This window comes from Electrona antarctica (genome assembly GCF_951216825.1).
Source record: "Electrona antarctica genome assembly, chromosome: 14".
Lineage (NCBI taxonomy): Eukaryota > Metazoa > Chordata > Actinopteri > Myctophiformes > Myctophidae > Electrona > Electrona antarctica.
Genome location: NC_136795.1, coordinates 28137212 through 28157476, shown reverse-complemented (window position 1 = coordinate 28157476; position 20265 = coordinate 28137212). Strand labels below are relative to the sequence as shown.

The 20265-nt window shown below is 42.8% G+C and overlaps 1 protein-coding gene across 5 annotated transcripts in view; it reads right to left on the bottom strand.

Annotated features, from left to right (window-relative positions):
• Window positions 1–6677: 6677 nt before the first annotated feature.
• Window positions 6678–20265, bottom strand: part of LOC306936152 (BAR/IMD domain-containing adapter protein 2-like) — an 85219-nt gene continuing 71631 nt past the window's right edge. The window contains exons 8-15 of one of the 5 annotated variants that reach the window (XM_079519625.1): window positions 19645–19893; window positions 18330–18555; window positions 17226–17427; window positions 16087–16155; window positions 15229–15382; window positions 14804–14841; window positions 9394–9436; window positions 6678–8915 (exon numbers count right to left, since the gene is read on the bottom strand). In XM_079519625.1, coding sequence (XP_079375751.1) covers window positions 9409–9436; window positions 14804–14841; window positions 15229–15382; window positions 16087–16155; window positions 17226–17427; window positions 18330–18555; window positions 19645–19893 — 966 coding nt within the window. In that variant the 3' untranslated portion in view covers window positions 6678–8915; window positions 9394–9408. Of the gene's footprint in view, window positions 8916–9393; window positions 9437–11338; window positions 13427–14803; window positions 14842–15228; window positions 15383–16086; window positions 16156–17225; window positions 17428–18329; window positions 18556–19644; window positions 19894–20265 lie in introns of those variants that run through there. The other 4 variants (XM_079519623.1, XM_079519624.1, XM_079519621.1 and 1 more) reach the window with 4 other exon arrangements.

Genomic DNA, 20265 nt, shown 5'->3' with positions numbered 1-20265 from the left:
TGAGAAGAACGAGACAATTCAGATGTTCAACCCGGGAGTCTCCCGCACTGACTTCTCCCACTGCCCTGTGAGAGGTCCCCCATTGGCCGACGGACAACACCAACATACGCACACCGACATACGCAGCCAATTACAGTACTTGCGCGCTCTGCTTTCGCAAGTAATGACTCACTGGGCTAGCCAACAAAAAAACTAAACAAAACATAAAATTAAATAATAAAAATCACACCCATGTGAAGTGAGTGGTGCCTTTTATCATGATGATGATGTATACTAGACCCACGTGTAATTCACCATTATTTTAAAACATTGTAGTGCATGCATGTTAGGATAATATAATCTTACACAATATTTGTAGGGCCTAGTTTTATACCCATATATAGAGACACACGGGGACTACAAATTTCACGCCCCCAAATGAGACAGCGTCCCCACTTCTGGTCCGTTGGCACGGATACTGCAGGCCAGCCCATAGAAGTCCATTGAAATTCAACTGTAGTTAGCCTACTTTTAAAATAATATGAAATGAACTGAAGACTATTGATTTGAATAAAAATATGTTTCCAAATGTATGAAGTGTCTTTGTCAACATATATTGTTGTTTTCTCAATAGAGGATGTATTTCACATTTAATTTACCACTTGAATGAGTTACCCATAATGTTAACGGAGCAGAGGGGAGACGGCAGACACAGAACATGTCGCTTTTAAGGGACGTCACTGCCTTTGCGAGGCTACGAGCGCCGACTTTGAAGAGTGGAATTCTCAATATACATCCCGATCCCGACTGACTTTGTTATTCATGTCTATATTTGTCACGGGCTCACTATATATGTTCTACCTACCACGGAGCTCCGACGGTGTGTTTTACCACTGTCAACTTGTTGTATAATTAACTTTGCTGAATAGTTGCATGGGAAAATAACCCAGCTAAATGGAGGAGTGACATCCTGACATTTTCAACTACCTAGTGAATTCTCCAGATGAGTATTAATAGTAGTCTTGCAAGATGCTGTTTAGATCATTTTCAACAAATACATAGCATATAAAACGAAATACAACAAATATATCTGGGTATTGAAAACCTCAAGGGATGCAACCGTGACGTATATACCGTGCGACCACTTTGACTTGAGAATTACAATGCTAGTACTTTTCACAAACTGATGGAGTATATTATAGTACATTGTAGGATGTATATTGAGATGGCAGGTATGTGACATTGAAAAGGACAAATCAAACATATGGGACACTTTATTAGAACACAAAAAAAATCGCTACAGCCTCAGTAATGAACCAGTGAAATTAGGGTATTTTATGATGCCTCTCATAGGGATTGCATTGGCAGCTTCAGTACACAGTTGAAACGGACCAGAAGTGGGGCCGCTGTCTCATTTGGGGGCGTGAAATTTGTAGTCCCCGTGTGTCTCTATGGAGATCTCTGCACGCGTCTGTCATATATGCCCATATATGGAGATCCTGATGTCATCAGTATATGGGCATATATGGGGGGTGGACATGACAGTGGTTCCACATATTGCCATCAATGAAACAAAACACAACACTGGCACAAAATAATTATAATCTTCATGGCCTGTGGACATGCATCAATCTAGCTTTAATGAAATGGCAATACTTGAAACGTTATTAATTCAGAAACAGACATTTGTTTATTTTGTTGCTGTCGGACGGTCAGAAACTCTTTATCTCCATATTTCAACTTTGTGTGGCACTGTAATATGATGAAGTAGGGCATTGAGAAAAAACTAAGTAGCAATAGTCAATCTATAAATTACCAACAACACGTCGCAATGTTGTGAGCTTGTAGAATTGCTAATTTTGTTAATTTAGAAATAAATCATTTAAAAAATCTAGTGAAAGTGAAACCATATCATTGCTGACAGTCAGAAACCGTATCTCCTTATTTGAACTTCTAATGTTAGTTGTTTGTTTTTCTGCAATAAATTCATGCCATACTTCAATATAGTAGAGTCACACAATAGTAAAAAAAACAGCAGATCTATAAGCTCACAACGTGTCAACCTTTTTGGAAAATCTTTTAAGTAAAGTGTATTTTATATGACTAAATTAGTAAATAACCACATGGACTGAGCCATTGGATCTCAGATTCTTTGTTTAATTTTATGAAAAGTAACAGTTTTGGACATACAAGGTTTCCACCTGACAGTGTCGATATGCATTAGAACATGGACACCTATTTGATACCATACAGTACGTTGTAAAATCAAATCTATCTATAAATGCACCACGTCTCTGCATGTCTGTACAGGAATACAGTACGTGTGCATCTGTAATGCACGTAACTCGAGTCGAGAACCGTTCGCCCCACAGACTTCAAATTCGACACACGCGTTCCACACCCCCACAGTGCAGTGCCCGGTGTCGAGTCAGGCGGACATCACAACACTCAATATTTGGACATGCCTGACACAGAACTCCATATATAGGAATAAAGGGACACAGAGAGACAGATACAGAAATCTCCATATATGGGCATAAAAGGGACGCAGACATAACTGGGTGGGGCATTCATTTCCAACTTGCATCGTTCCAAGTTGGCCAGTCCCCACCGCTCTAGTTAATTAAACTCTGAAAGTGTACAAATGGAACGGGTCCATTTGGTTCTATTTGTACACTCCTACAAGGGTCCATTTGGGCCCCTGGTGGTCCTCAGACCTTATGTTAGAACCAGTTCACTAGTCCATATTAAATCCAAAAGATCTTAATTGCATCCCTGTTATAACTTGCATTTCCGGCAATACTATAGTATGGTTATTACATTCCAACATGTGATTGGCTAAGCAGCTTTTTTTGTCCATCCATCCAACAAAGCCATATATGGGGGACATTCTGATATCACATGACATCAGAATGACATGTGTAAAATATAGGCCACGCCCTCAGTGGAGAGAGTGGGTATTTAAGAGCACACTTCTTTGCAAATCTCACTTTGTGCAAAAACTGCTGCAGACCCTGAATCACCTTGAATAACACCTTTCTTTAACTCCCGAACACCGGTTTGAATTGCAAGAAAATGGCCGTGTACAAAGGGGAACCGTCCTTCATTGACCCCGAGGACTTTGTGGACTTTGTGGAGGGCACGCCCCTGGAAGCCGACGGCATATACGATAGCTGTGTGGTGGTGGACAATGTTCCCCAGGTGGGCCCAGAGCTCCTGGATAAGCTCAAAAGTGTCATTCACAAGTTCTTCACCAAGTTTGGCGAAATCACCACCGAGTTATATCCCGAGGCGGATGGCATGACCAAAGGCTACGTCTTCATTAAGTACGCTACTCCCGGTCAGGCCTTGATGGCGGTGAGTTACATGGACGGCTACAAACTGGACAAACAGTACACGTTTAGGGTCACCACGTTTAGCGTTTTGACAGGAAGAAGCCCTTCAACGACGTCGCTATCCGTACAGTACAGTAGAGTACGAATCAGGACAGAAGGCGGCCGTCGTCTCCAACGACGCCACAGAGCCAATCACAGTTGAGGAGAGGAAAGCGTGGAGAGATACCTGCACTTTCTCCTAAAGGAACCTACATGCTGACCTTCCACCAGGAAGGTGTCGCATTGTGGGGCAGTGAGAAGAACGAGACAATTCAGATGTTCAACCCGGGAGTCTCCCGCACTGACTTCTCCCACTGCCCTGTGAGAGGTCCCCCATTGGCCGACGGACAACACCAACATACGCACACCGACATACGCAGCCAATTACAGTACTTGCGCGCTCTGCTTTCGCAAGTAATGACTCACTGGGCTAGCCAACAAAAAAACTAAACAAAACATAAAATAGCAAATTAAATAATAAAAATCACACCCATGTGAAGTGAGTGGTGCCTTTTATCATGATGATGATGTATACTAGACCCACGTGTAATTCACCATTATTTTAAAACATTGTAGTGCATGCATGTTAGGATAATATAATCTTACACAATATTTGTAGGGCCTGTGACCCTTAGTTTTATACCCATATATGGAGATCTCTGCACGCGTCTGTCATATATGCCCATATATGGAGATCATGATGTCATCAGTATATGGGCATATATGGGGGGTGGACATGCCAGTGGCTGTGGTTCCACATATTGCCGTCAATGAAACAAAACACAACACTGGCACAAAATAATTATAATCCTCATGGCCTGTGGACATGCATCAATCTAGCTTTAATGAAAAGGCAATACTTGAAACCTTATTAATTCAGAAACAGACATTTGTTTATTTTGTTGCTGTCGGACGGTCAGAAACTCTATATCTCCATATTTCAACTTTGTGTGGCACTGTAATATGATGAAGTAGGGCATTGAGAAAAAACTAAGTAGCAATAGTCAATCTATAAATTACCAACAACACGTCGCAATGTTGTGAGCTTGTAGAATTGCTAATTTTGTTAATTTAGAAATAAATCATTTAAAAAATCTAGTGAAAGCGTATCATTGCTGACAGTCAGAAACCGTATCTCCTTATTTGAACTTCTAATGTTAGTTGTTTGTTTTTCTGCAATAAATTAATGCCATACTTCAATATAGTAGTCACACAAAAGTAGTAAAAAAAACAGCAGATCTATAAGCTCACAACGTGTCAACCTTTTTGGAAAATCTTTTAAGTAAAAGTGTATTTTATATGACTAAATTAGTAAATAACCACATGGACTGAGCCATTGGATTAATTTTATGAAAAGTAACAGTTTTGGACATACAAGGTTTCCACCTGACAGTGTCGATATGCATTAGAACATGGACACCTATTTGATACCATACAGTACGTTGTAAAATCAAATCTATCTATAAATGCACCACGTCTCTGCATGTCTGTACAGTACGTGTACATCTGTAATGCACGTAACTCGAGTCGAGAACCGTTCGCCCCACAGACTTCAAATTCGACATACAGGTACGCGTTCCACACCCCCACAGGGAGTGCATCAACACTCAATATTTGGGCATGCCTGACACAGAACTCCATATATAGGAATAAAGGAACACAGAGAGACAGATACAGAAATCTCCATATATGGGCAGATTGGTGGAACGGGTCATTCTGACATCTGCATAGACTCCATATTTGGGCATGCCTGACAAAGAACTCCATATATGGTCATAAAAGGGACATAACTGGGCCCATCCATTTCCAACTTGCATCGTTCCAAGTTGGCCAGTCCCCACCGCTCTAGTTAATTAAACTCTGAGTGTACAAATGGAACGGGTCCATTTGGTTCTATTTGTACACTCTCAGCGTTACTGATCCTTCAAGGGTCCATTTGGGCCCCTGGTGGTCCTCAGACCTTATGTTAGAACCAGTTCACTAGTCCATATTAAATCCAAAGATCTTAATTGCATCCCTGTTATTACTTGCATTTCCGGCAATACCATAGTTACATTCAAAGTGATTGGCTAAGAAGCTTTTTTTCATCCATCCATCCAACAAAGCCATATATGGGGGACATTCTGATATAGAAAGAGAATAAAATCTGCATTCTCAGCTGTAGTAAGAATCTTATTTAATAAATAGAGGATCCGCAGCAGCAGTCAGACCAGACAAACACGTTTCAGCGTGCAGGCCTTCGTCAGTGTTTCTACAACTGATTCTGCCTTTTACTTTTACTTACCTATGTGAGGATGTAAAAAGTTCTCTCCTTTAATCATGGCATTGCAATTAAGACCGCTATTACAGGAGAAGTTACCTGAGGGTAGTGTAGACATGAAATATTGAGGTTGTATAGAAGTATCATCATATAAGTATTAGGGATGTCCAGATTCACTTTTTTTGTTTCCAATCCGATCCTGATACCACAATTTCTGTGTTAGCCGATACCGAATGCCGATACCAGAGAATAATAGTTATAATAATAGAAAAATAATAATAACTATACCGACCGGGAATAGTGTTTATAGCTATATATCTTGTGTTGTGTTTATAGCAGACTCCTCACTCAAATGTGCACTTGCAGTTTTGGGCAACTCAAACATTGTATTTACTTGCCATAGTGTCAACCGCTTACCCCTGTGTCGGATATTTGCAGATACAGATATGACCCGATATGACCAAATAAGGGCCGATCCAATACTTTTCCGATACCGAATCGGGACATCTCTAATAAGTATCACTCGGATATTTTATGCACGATGGATGCAACTAGTCAGTACACTGATGTACCGCACAAAGAAGGGCTAGAAGCCCTTTGACATTATATGCAGTCAAGAGACGACTAGTCACCTCCCACTGATTTGGTCATGGACTTAGCTAACGAGATTCTTACTAAGAATTATTTTAAATTTGATAATGTATTTTACCTTCAGAAACAAGGTGTCTCTATGGGCAGTCCATTCTCTCCAAATTATGCAAACCTGTTTATGGGAAAATTTGAGGAATTACACCAAAATTAAAAGGTATCCTGAACAGGTATGATTAAAATGACGTTAAGTGAAAATACATTTGAATAGATATGTCCATGTCCTGTAAAACGGGGTGGGCATTATTTTGTCCTACTTAATGGGTGATCATTTCAGTAAAACTTATTAGGCTATAATGATCTGAGCTAGTTTTTCAGTTGAACATGCCCTACTCCAGATAATACATTTTTAAAGAGAAAGCTACTAGGCTGAAACAGGGGCCAAATTGACCCAGGTATACAACAGGACACATGGGAAGAATGAATGTTATCTCTTTAGTTTATTTTGCACCAAAGTCACTGATACACACTTTATGTACAGCACAGTTATACAAACGGGGACAAAGGTGATAACTGGACAGAGTGAGAAAATATAAAACAGTAAAAAATGCATTTGAAACTTTCTGAGCAAGGAACCTATACACTGTAGTAAACGCTTAATCATCTCATTAAATACCTTGGTAGGCATCGTTTTGTTATATTTTGACACATGCTTTGGCAATAATGTAAACGTATGTTTTCTCATGCCAATAAAGCTCCTTTGAATTGGAATCACACCTGTCATATAGCCTAGTGTTGTGCGCCGAAAATAGGCAACCTACAAGCTCACACAGCGCAGCGCATCACAGAATATGCTATGTATTGTGAGCCTCTAGATCGTTTATTTCCGGCACGCAATACCACCGTACGATAGAGCATGAATCCGGCATTATCTATGATTGATAGTGAAACATCAAACGAGGGGGACCGTCCTTCACCATCTACACAGCGCAAAGCCTTCAAAGTGGTTAACACACCAAGTAGCTGCATAATTAACCATTCAGCTAAAGGGCCTGGCCCCCCTAGTGAGTGGAGATGCACAGCAACACGCAACAAAGAGCATAGAAGAAAAGTGGAGCTTCTTGAATTGCAAGTTATGTGGGCTTGGCTACATTTAACCTGAGGATGAAGCTCAAGTCAACTTGGCCCCACATGGCCCAGACAGCTAGCGTAGCCATCCAGGAAGCTAGGCTACGAATGCGCTGCGGGTTCGACTCCCGATCCCGACGACCTTTGCTGCATGTCACTCCCTATCTCTCTCTCCCCATTTCCTGTCAGTCTATTGTACCCATCAATAAAGGCAGAAAAAGCCCCCAAAAATGTCTTGGCTCCACATTATTGTTCTGCTCTGCTGGCCTGTGACCTTCCTGGAGGTGGACATCTCCATCCTGTGTTCAGACTGCAATGGCAATCAGCTGTTCACCGATATTCATTCTTATTTTGCCCCCTCACTAAAGATTTCAACATCATCTCATACCCACACAATAGAGTAGCTAAATGTCTCATTTAAGCTCTTCTAAAGCAAACTTGGTTAAGCCCAGCTGACTGTGTAATACTGAGAATGAATGATGCAACGTCCTATTTAGTTAGCTAGGCTACTATACAGCGCCACTCCCTCAAAGCTACATCTCGATATAAAATTACTCATTATTTACAGGCATTTCAGGGCACGCAGGGCTCTTAGCAGTTTTCTTTGTGATCTTATTTGAGCAGAAATGCTATGGTATTTTGGTTTAATTTAGTCAATACAAATTGTTTATTTATCTTCCGGACATAAATACATTATGTACTGGAGGGGGGGGGGGATCATTGCTGATAACAGGAATAGAACTATTAGCAGCTTGAGGCTGCGTAAAGCCTTATTAAAAAGAAAAGAAGGCACAGTCCCCCCATCATAAACCTGTCTTACTGTATAACAACTAGTAACATAGTGGATAGTAGCCTACTTAATAAAAGTAGAGCTGTTGGTTAGCATTAGAGATTGAGTTCCAATCTCCTGAGGTACCACAACTTGGCAGAGATAATTATATTCTTGAATGCTTTTATTTGTGACCACCTTGTAATATGTTCAAAGTTTCAAACATTTCATGAAGACATTCTGTGCGATCGTTTTGTCATTTCAAGTCCTGTAATCTTCATGAAATGTAATGTACAGTGTCAAAAAAAGGAATAGAGATAGAAGATAAATATACATCTGTTTAACTGCAAAAATTATAATTAAATCTGTAAATGATGCAGGTACTGTAACAAGCAGTCTATGATGACACCAGTTGCCAGGAAAAATATTAGCGAAGCCTTGTCCACTGGAGTGAATAAATCAGAAAACTAGTGGGTGGCCTGTTCTTACATCTAGGCAAGAGACATCCTATGTCTACCCAAAGCACTGTACAGTCTTTTGCAAAACACCATGATGATTATATGTACTGTAGACGTGCTGTGGAATTATCACAGCACAAGCTGAATATTTAACAGAATAAAACATTTGAAGTGTTTTGATTCCCACACATGAGTTGTGGGGACAATATTCACAATAAACAACCCACAACAAGTCAATGGCAGCCATTTTAAATCGTCACTTATAGATTCGTAGGACAGTAGGCTGCTAGTAGAAGATGGGTTCGGGTCTGTCTTCGGTGAAGGTGGGGCGAAGGTAGACATCCAGGGAGCGAGGGTCACTGTGGGGGAGAGGAGGGGAAGCAGTGAAAGTTAGCTTGAAACAAAACGCATCGTGTACAAAGTACAAACACTACACCACCCCGCCCAGAGAAATCTGCCTTCCCAGAGTTATGTTTTCCAGGTTCAGTTAACAGATCTATCGTTTAGCAACGGTTTAGAGTTTTAGCAGGCATGCAGTGACAAAACTCTGACGCAATTTATTGTTAACTGTCAGAGGGGGGAATTATGAACAGGCAAGCATGCAGGGTTAGTAGTGTCTTCTCTGAATGATGCCGTTATACATATAACATTAATCTTTTACAGCCTAGGACCTCTGGGAGGCCAAAGGATAGAAAAGATAAGTGATACCCAGCACACTTCTGAAGCCAGACAGCCAATGACGGCACAAAGAACCAGGAGAGAGAGAGAGAGAGTGAGAGAGAGAGAGATAATAAGAGTGATTGGTTGGCTGAATGGCGATGGAGGCTGGTGACTTACGGAGGTCCTGTTCCCTCAGAACCGGGACAATTCTGGACCCAAACTGGAAGGTAAAGAGAACCCTTGGGTTTGAATGGCTCATCTCTCAGTTAAGATCATGCATGGGTCACAGTTCTTAAAGGCATTGGCACTGCTGGTTAGGCTGGCGTAAGATGAGAATACTGTAAGTTATAACCATAACCCATTTTCACCCTCGTCGTCATGTAATTGGTCCTCACTGATGCTCATTATAAGATGGCGCTCTTTGTGTCTACTTGTGGTGTCTCAAGAGGTGGGCTGTGCTGGACATTTCAGAAACCTTATTACAATGACATCATCGATGTCATTGGAAACTAGTACAACTAGTACAGCCTTTCTCTTACTGGAAAGTTAGCACAGTGAATCAGAAGCCATTGTTGTAGCATCAAGGACTTTGTATTTGTTTTGTCCACAGCACAACTCTGAGATGCAGAGGAAGTGGACAGAAATGATTATTATTATTATTACTACAGCATTATTGAGGACCAATTATATGAAGATTAGGTTGAAAATGGGTGTTCCGAATCGTGACATAAAAAAAGGTTTTGTAATGTCTTCTTTTTTTTTGTAGGTTTTCTGAGCTCAATTGCACCCAAAAACCTGAACTTTTAACATTTAGTCGATTTTCTGTGGTCTGGGTTTTTCTGGCTCAAACAAGTGCTCTGATTTGCCTGTGGACTGTGAGGCAAGAGTCCACAAATCCCATATATGACATAAGAATTTGCCAGCAGATTGAGCTGCAAGTTTTTATTGCAGCTCAAAAGGCTTCAAAACACAGAGAAAACCCCAGACCACCGAAAATCCATGGAATGTTCAAAGTTCAAGTTGTGTGGGTGTAAGTGAGGTCATAAACCCTAAAAGAAAAATGAAAAATATAAATAAAATGAAAATTAATGTCATGAAACCTTTAATATAATTGTTGACTGTGAAATGGGAGATGGAAAACAGCTGTACACTCATGCTCATCATGCCATGTATCGTTGCTGTCAGGCAGACACCTTGCTTCTCCATATTTATGTTTTTTTGTACATTATAACACCCTACTTCGTGTTCCTACATGCAGTGTCACATAAAAGTAGCAAAAATAGCCAAGGCTTAACACACATTTCGATTTAACGTAGAGCTTGTAGACATATATTTTTTCTGTTTTGTTTTTTTCTGTTTTTTGTTTTACATTGAACCAATGCAAAAGAGCTTGTGAATAAATAATAACTACATTGGCTCCATCGGAACACCATCGGGTATCAAAAGTATCAATTTGGGACAAACAAGGTTTCTACTGGACGACGACGATGTGGACCTTTCCATCCGTGCAGCACATTTCAGTACTGGACATTCACAGAAACCAATATAATGAAGAGAGAGGCAGAGGCTAAATGCATTTCATTCACTAGAGGAGGTGAATTACTCTGTCCACACAGGCATCATCGCTCTATACACAGATAACGTATGCCGAAAATAGATAACTCAGGCTCTAAACACAACCCAGGATCATACGCATGAACGACCAAAAGGAAGTACATAAGCAGGCAGGCAAAGGGCAGCAATCATGTGCACAGTGCTCTCACAATAAGGTACACAAAAACAACCACACAGACACACACACACACACACACACACACACACACACACACACACACACACATACACACACACACACACACACACACACACACACACTCTCATACACAACGTTTACAGCCACCAAATGAGCCAAACTGTATGTGAGCAGGAATCAGGTGGGTGCGACAGGTCTGATACAAGCAGTCACACGAGCACATTAATGACGTGCATGCTCACAATGCAGCTCACGATGAGTTACCAAAAAATAATTTATAACAAAATGAAAATTTTAAAAAGGGGAGGGGTGGGGGGAATCTAAATTAAATAACTGGGAAAGAAAATTCATATTACCAAAACAGAACAGATTTCTCATCAGACCAAACCGTTTATTAATATATAGATATATGTTTTTATTTGTAATACCTTTGTAAAAAGTCACCATATACATTCAGGGTCCATTTTTTGTATCACATTTCTGAAGTCCCTCCATAGCATGCATAAGATAAAACACTTTGCAACTAATAACTCATTGTTTCTGTAATTGTTTTGTTTCAACAAGGACAATAACAAGTAATTTTTCCCCCACCCCCCAAAAAAGACCAAAAACCACATAGCCACTCAGTGTAACGTTATACAATCATAATAAACATTGAGAGCTCAAAGGCTTGCAGTTTCCTTGAAAACTGAACTAATTCACAGCTGTTATTGAGAATACTCAGTGAAGGTCAACAAGATTGATCGCCCTGACTTTGAAAAAGGGCCGATCATTTTGAATAATGACACAACGAACAAATATGTTTTGCTTTTTTTGCAGTGTGGCATCATTTACGTTAACCCTATATACTTGGTTGACCGGAACCCCAGAATACAATACAGTACTAGCCAACCTGGTGTTTACCCTTTTCACTAAATATCTTTCCACAAAATAGCCGATCTACAAGCTCACAAAGCGTTGCTTGTACAGTACAGTAGGTCTGTTAGTTCACCCCAGTATAGGGACGCCAGGGTTCAAGTGGTCAACCACTCTCGGGTTAGATCTAGGAGCGGTGAAAATCTTTTTTGTTTCCCCCGGTAGGGTAAAAGAACGTGTAACACTTTCATCCATTTTTACGAATAGCAATGTGCATGTACAGTATTTAGATTTTATTCTGAGATGACTATATCAAATGCAATGCGGCTTCATGGTCTGAATAACCCCCAAAACATTATGTATATATATTCCTTCAAAATCAATGTGATGTCAATTTCACTTCAGGTTCACATAACTACAAGTTGTATAGAAAAAGGTAGCGAAGTAAGGCAAATATGACACACACACACACACACACACACACACACACACACACACACACACACACACACACACACACACACACACACACACACACACACACACACACACACACACACACACACACACACACACACACACACACACACACACACACACACACACACACACACACACACACACACACACACACACACACACACACACACACACACACACACACACACGTCTGATTCGCTGTGTTCCACGGATCTGAAAATGTCATATCCGCAGAACGCAGCGAATCAGGCTGGAACCCAGGCTACACACACACACACACACGCTCTAGACAGAACATCAGGTTAAGCATTGACACAAGGAAGCACTCTCTCAGAACATACAGTAGTAACCTGCTGCCAACAAAGCTTTTGAGCGTGGGAGCGGGAAGGGGAACGGGGGAGGATGGGGTTCAATGTTCTGTCCACATGTGCTTACAAAGGCCATTCAGCCCAGTGGCTTCATCACAACGACATTTTAAGTATTTTGGGCACTTTTGTACAGTACATGAAAATGTCCTTTTATAGTCTGACAAAATGACACCAGCATGTACATGCATGAAGCACAAAGCAGTAGCAAAGGCAGTCTCTTGAGAGATTTAGTCCGTGGGGGGAGGAGGGGTCGGACTGGGATCAGAGATCACAGAGCGCTCAGAGTCCGTATCGCTGTGCGCCGACCAGGTAGGCCCCGTTTTGACTCTCCTTCTCAGCGCAATCCTCCACCCACCAACCGCTACTGTCCACACCGACATCACCACCGGCGGCAGCACCCCAGAGGGACGGCGGGAGGAAGGAAGGAAGGGGAGGGAGGGAGGGAGGAAAGGAGAGGTAAGGAGGGACCCGGGAGAGGAGAAGAGAGGACAGAAAGGAAGGGATGAAACTGGACCGCTTCCATTGGAGGAGGCGGCTGTGTTTTGCGGAGGCGGGGGAAGAGGTTTGGAGAGGAAAAAAGGGATCAGTAGGGGAGGCTAACAGGAGGGAAAGAGGGGGACGGGGGAGACAAGGGGGGCTGGGATGGGGTGGGGGCATGGGGATGGGGAGGCCCCTGTGCTATCCGGAAGCTGTCTGTGTCTGTCTGTATGTCTGTTCTCACACGGTCGAAATCAATTTGACATCAGGACTGTCACTGTGGAACAAAGAGAGAAGGAAGCTTGCCAGGTCGGACACACTCAGAGAGAAATGGAGAGAGACAAGACAGGCACAGGAGCAGGGGGAAGCGGTGGTGTGTGCATGTGTGTGTGTGAGTGAGTGTGCGAGTGTGCAAGTGTGCGAGTGCGCGAGTGAGCTTGCGTGCGTGCGTGAGAGGGGGGTTGGACAGGGGGTGGCAAGGCTTAGTTTGTAGGTAGGCATTGTAGGAGGAGCAAAGAAATCTACTTCTTCCCACCCACAGCTGCCGACGCCAAACAAACGCACCTGCCGCCATCTGGAAAATGGAACTTCATGTTACCTCATCGATAATATGCATATATGTGCCCTGGCCCCAAAACAGAAACAAAACAGTTTGGGTATCGATGAAGTAATGGAAGTCATCTCCATGGCAGGAGGTGGGTGTGTGTAGTGTTCCATCCCTGGGAGGGGTGAATACACCCCCGTAGGGACTGTGCCGACCCAGAAAACAACATTCAGAAGACATAATTATGTGACACGACTTGGCGCTGGAGACGAAAAGCCCCAGGCTCACAAACAGTGATGATCACAATGATGTCAGCATGATGTCTGCTGTCACAACATGAAATCCAACCAACCAACACCACGTGTGCACATACACACACTTGTATGTAATTTCAGACACGCACACACTCACACACACACATCCGTGCACAAACACACTCAAACATAGATATACAAGAAAAGTGATTCCCTCATTAAACAGAGATAGAAGCAGAATAACCCCTGACTTAAAGTAACCCTACATTATGGCACACTGGCCAGCAATATAATATAATATAATATAATATAATATAATATAATATAATATAATATAATATAATATAATATAATATAATATAATATAATATAATATAATATAATATAATATAATATAATATAATATAATATAATATAATATAATATAATATAATATAATATAATATAATATAATATAATTCTGACACTGGGCTTCTTGTTTAAAGACCTACTTTAAAAAAAAAAGAAGCAAAGCAAGCGAGAGCAAAGAGGAAAGGACAGAGACAATACACAGAGAATATTGCAGAATTTTGATACGACTGACATTTTGTAAAGTAACAATTAAAAATGTTATCAATTGATTTGAAACTCGAATGTCTCTTGCCTCAGTGCAGAGTGCACACAATGTTCCGGCAGCTATGTAGCGGTCCCTCCAGCATGTTGAAGGATTTTAATTGATCGGGCAAAATGACACGTATGATCCCATGTTGCCTGCTAAAAGAGATCGATCCATCTCCGTCTACCTCCAACTACAGACATCTAGAGACATCTTACTGGTCTCTACTCAGACGGCAGGGTAGGTAGAATAAGGTCTTACCTTGTGGCGAAGCGACTGTCGTAATCCTCGAGGGCAGGCTGAAACAATCAAGAGACACATTTTTAATCTCTGCTCAAGCCTTTACAAACACCATTCTGCAAGAAGGAGACTGCCATCCTAGGATCTGACCAGCAGGTGGAAGCAGATCCTTAAAGAATCAGCCAGAACCAGCCTCCCGTCAGGCTAGGGGGTTAATGTCTGAACTCTATATGATTGTGATGTCTTGTTTTTAATTGGATTGCCTTATTTCCTTTCTGCAAAACAAATCCACCTTCAGGTAAAAATGAAGAACACTTGACCCCTTACCTCTGTGTTGAAATGATTATGCACAGTGAACAAGGTGAGTGTTTTCAATTAAACCGATCAAATTAATCCAGTCAAAGGAGGCTCGAGTGAAACATGACCTAATAACACTGACTCCCCACCTGTGCGGCAAAGCCTGCCATGCTGTAGGGGCGTGGGCGAGTCTGTGCCAGGCTCTGTGCCAGCAGACGGGCCGTCAGGCCGTAGTCGGGCATGGGCAGGGACATGTCACTCTCCAGCAGGTTCCCTGTGCTGCTGCTTTTCCCATGGTGCAGACTGGAGGGGTGAAGACATGTGCATATTACAATCCAATACAACTGAACCACGTTAACCCCAGAGTCCCTAATTTAGACAATTTCAAGAAAACGTCAAATCTACATAGGCTTCCAGATTGGCTGTTTAACAATACAATATAATGCATTTATTTAGAAAATTAAATAGAGCTTAAAGGAGCATTCAGTGATTTGGGTGATTTGGAAAAAACCCCGGTCCGCCCCGGGTAACAAGATGTGCACATGCACACACTACAGTGGGGGGACATGCAACAGGACAACAGCACGCTCGATCAAGATTGGCGGAAGGCCCCTCTCTATCTTGATTCGATGACGGTTGGGCCACCTAGCCAAAAACGCAGCCTAATAAAACTGTAGTCCAGGGTTTTGGACCAAGGTGGCTAGCCATTTCCTGTTCCGGTTAATTTCCCCGTAGTTTCGTTTGATCGGCTCTGCAGTAGATTTGTACTGGAAACACATGTGAAGGTGTCATTTGTGTGTCCAGTTCAAATCGTCTGCTGAGCCAATCAAAAACAAACTGGGACTCCAGTTCTGCACAGAGCCTATTGAAAGAGGCCAAAGCAAATGTCCTTGTGACAGGATAGAACACTGAGAGTATGATTAACTGATGACCCAGCATGAATACAAGTTCCTTACTTGATCATTAACTGGCTATGAAGACTGCACCGAGCATGTCCTGAAACTTACTTCACTCGGAGCTTCTCGTTGTCGCTCTCGGGGAGCACTCGCGTGTAGGAGAACGGGAACCAGCCACGCCTGAAACGCAGTTAGTGAACACTTTAACTTAGGCTTTGTTTAGACTGCAAGCCAAATCCAATTTTGTTCTCAAATCCGATCTTTAGGACTGGTTGTCCACTGACAACACTCATTGTCATTTGCAAGTGATTGGATCAGATTTGTGACAGACACGGTCGATACATCCGCATCGTTTTGCTGTGGTAAACAAATTATGACATAGGCGTGAGTAATGCTCTGTAGTATGCAGAGCATACAACAAAGTATAAATCAGGCTTAGGTGTCTGAGTTTCGAATTAAGATTTGAACTAGATAAAGTGCCCCTCGGGACACAGGTCTCCACCAGGGCAGGTCAGGCTGTGGCCTCCTGGTGGCACTATTGAAAAGGGTGCCATTTCTTCTTACGCCTTGGATGGCAATTGGATGATTTGAGGCATTTTGTTCCAAAAATGTGTTTTGCAAAAATCCACCTATTGGTGGCGCTATAACAGGCCAATGTGAAAGGGGTTTCCTCAGCCTAGTAAGAAAGTCTGTGAAAGATTTCACGTAAATTGCACGCTGCGTTTATGATTTGAGGCTTTTTGTCAAAAGTCGGCCTCCTGCTGGAACAGTCTGTTCTGGAAAATTTGGGGCAGAGGTTCATCATTGGCATCCAGGGAGTGTGTGTGTGCAAAATTTGGCATTGACCGGGTTAATGGTGCTGGAGATTAGCTGATAACAGACGGACGGACACACACACACACACACACACACGGACGGAGTGCAAAACATACTCTCTCCCCATGCCTTCGCCCTGGTGGAGATAGACAGCATTTCAAAACACCTAAGAAAAATCAAGTTCCATGAGCTTTTTGCTGCTCAATCTTGATGAAAAAAACCCCAACTAAATCTGATTCCGGATAGGGCAAAATTTTGATTTGAGCAGTTTGGCAGTCTTTAAACATAGCCTTTGTTAGATACCATATTGAGGTGGGACAGTGGGACATCTCAACCCACATTGTGACACGTTCCACAGCAGATACAAACACAAAGCAAAATATTGGTTGGTTCTTTTTTTTTGCCCGGCAAAACGGCGATCGATAGCCACTCACATCTTGTTCTTCTCGTTCTCGCCGTAGTGCCAGCCGTCACGTGCCTCAGGCACCAGCAGTGTGATGACATCACCCTCGTTGAAGCTGAGAAGGGTGCCGTTGTCACCTGCGGCGTGGGAGAATATGGCCTGCACGCGCGCCCGGTCGTTCTTCTCCAGCCCTGCTGCCATGGAACTGGACCTGGGCAGGGTCCTGGTCTCTCCTGGAGGAACACACAGTGATTAGTGGGGGGGGGGTGCCAAATTATTTGGGGGGGTCCCCAAATTATTGTCAAATGAAAAAATAAAAATAAAGTTTTTATTTTTTTGCAACTGAATGGCTGGAAAATAGAAATAAGAGTTTACATAGTACGTGCCGGTGCATGCATAAACTTTCCTTAATGATTATATCTGTTTTCAGTATTCATTTGATATATTTTCTCTATTATTAAGATTATTTTGTATTGGTGGTGGGGAGGGGGGCAGGGTGGGGGTCGCGAGACAAGCATTTCCGGGCGTCCCCAGCCAAAAACGTTATAATAGCTTACGCAATTTATATTTCCATGTGCGGGGGTGCGTCAGCTAGGGCGGGAGGTAACAGGGGGTGCATGGCCAAAAAGGTTTGGGAACTTTTCAGGGTGAAGCTCTGAGCCACTCTGCTACATGTTAGTACAATATACTGTAACTACAATGGTTGCATTTAGTCTCCCTGCTGTTCTATTGAGACTCAATGTAAAAATGTCAGACCGGTTTCAAATCCGGGGTAGAAGAGGAAAATTACATGTGTGCAGCCAGAGAGGCGTGTCCGAATTTTTGCCTGAATTGTATTTGTCAAAACTTGCTGGCAGACCAAAAACAGAATACCAGCTCAAATACCTTGAGTCATACATTATAGATATGTCATAGATGTCACTGATTTCCTCAGCTGGGCAACATGGGAGTCCGAGATCCAGATTGGAGGAACGCTGTTCCCATGTGGATCCCGAGATCCACATGATTTGATTTCTTGTGTCTTTTGTGTGTCTGTCTGTCTGCGCCCCTCACTTCACACAAGTGTGATTTTTTTAAGCCCTACTACTGCTACTACTACTGTTACTCTGTGGCGGTGCTCGGATCATTGTCTTACCCACTGGATTCTTGGTCTTGGCAGGGGCAGGCCTGCGGACAGGCAGGGTGTTGGAGTAGACATCGCTGACCTGTCTCTGAGGCTGGACCTGGGTCTGGGGCGGCTGGCTCTGAGGAGTGGTGGGCCTGCCCTGAGACATCACAGGCCCTGCCTCTGTCCAGTACTCCTCACCATGGACCCCTGTTGTCCCGTTGACCATAGACATGCCATCTGGCCCCATCAGCCTCTGTATAGCACAGGACAATGGATCTATTCCAATGTGTAGATTGTGTGGAACGTACATCTCATATAAGATTCTTCAGCTCAGGATTGACCATTACCATTTATTGCAAAGCTATTTAGTTTATATAGTTTGGCAGTGTGGCTCTGCTCATGTGATATTACAGATTACCTGTGCAACAAGACACAAAATCTGATATCAACAACAACCCCCAGAGCATAGCACAATTATTCCATGAACAATTGAACATCAATTACCGATTATAATATCATGATTCATATACAATCCATAGTACAATCCAATCATCATAATCCTAATAACAACATGAAACTTAAATACTAGGAGGAGGCCAGGGAGGTGGGGGAAAGGGGAGGTGGGGGGAAAAACGACACTGTACATTGTACAACCTGCTTTGACAGCTAAGCATGTAGAATGAGCAGTGAACAGAGATGCTTAAAAAGAACGCCTGATTTGCACTGAGGGAATGTCGGCGTGAATGAGATAGCTTGTAGCGAATGAGAATGAAGGGAGTTGACGTGGAGAGACAGCTGATTTAGAGGAGCATGAATGAATTACTGTTAGAGAATGAATGAAGGGGGGTATGTGGAAAAAAATATAACACCTCCTGCCTTCCATGTCGTAACGAACTATCGCTGCGCTGGAACTGATCTAATGGATATGATATTAGTAGTCAGCTGTTACTGTAATGCTTATGTTCCTCGATTAAAAGAATATACGTTTTGACTTGGGAGCTGGGGCTCAGGAATTGATATTCAGCGAGCAATAGTCTCTTTAACTTTCTTCCCGCTGACCAGCTTGAGTTGCAGGCTCATTAATAAAAGTGCCAGCAATAGAGTGATACCAGAGAGACACAGTTTATTTTGCTTCCCCACAGAGGGCTAAAGGTGTACTAGCAGACAGTGTGATTTACTTCATTAGCGTCTTCACAGGAAGCTAGATACGGACACACACAGAGAAGTTGTCCCTGGATGTTTCCGAGTGAGAGGCGATAATTCATCTCCCTCCTCAATCATGTTGTCGGCCAAACAACTCAACTCTAAATCAGAGCCAGTCTTTCTCAGCATCGGCACTTACCGCCTGGTGTCCCAAGCCGCTGCCCATGAAGACGGCCAGTTCTGGGGGTACAGGGAGAGGCTGGGCCCCTGGTATAGGGTCCGAGATGACCAGGTTGGATTTGGAGCTGTGCAGGGGACTGGTGCCCCCGAGGGAGCCCCCACCAGAGCCCATCTGCTGGGCTAAGAGCATAGCCCTCTCAGGCAGCTTGTTGGGATCCGAGCAGGCCTGCTGCCACACTGGGATCTTCTGGGTCAGCAGGTCTTTACCCTGGATGGAGGGAGACACACAGACAGGCTTACAACACTTTCTGGATAGATACACGCACGCACACACACACACAGTGAAACAGTTGATTACATAATGTGTTGGTCTAAAACTACCTGTAATCCAGGTAAGGATTTGTGTAAATTCATTCATTTAGATCAGTTGGGTAACACACACACACACACACACACACACACACACACACACACACACACACACACACACACACACACACACACACACACACACACACACACACACACACACACACACACACACACACACACACACACACACACACACACACACACACACACACACACACACACACACACACACACACACACACACACACACACACACACACACACACAC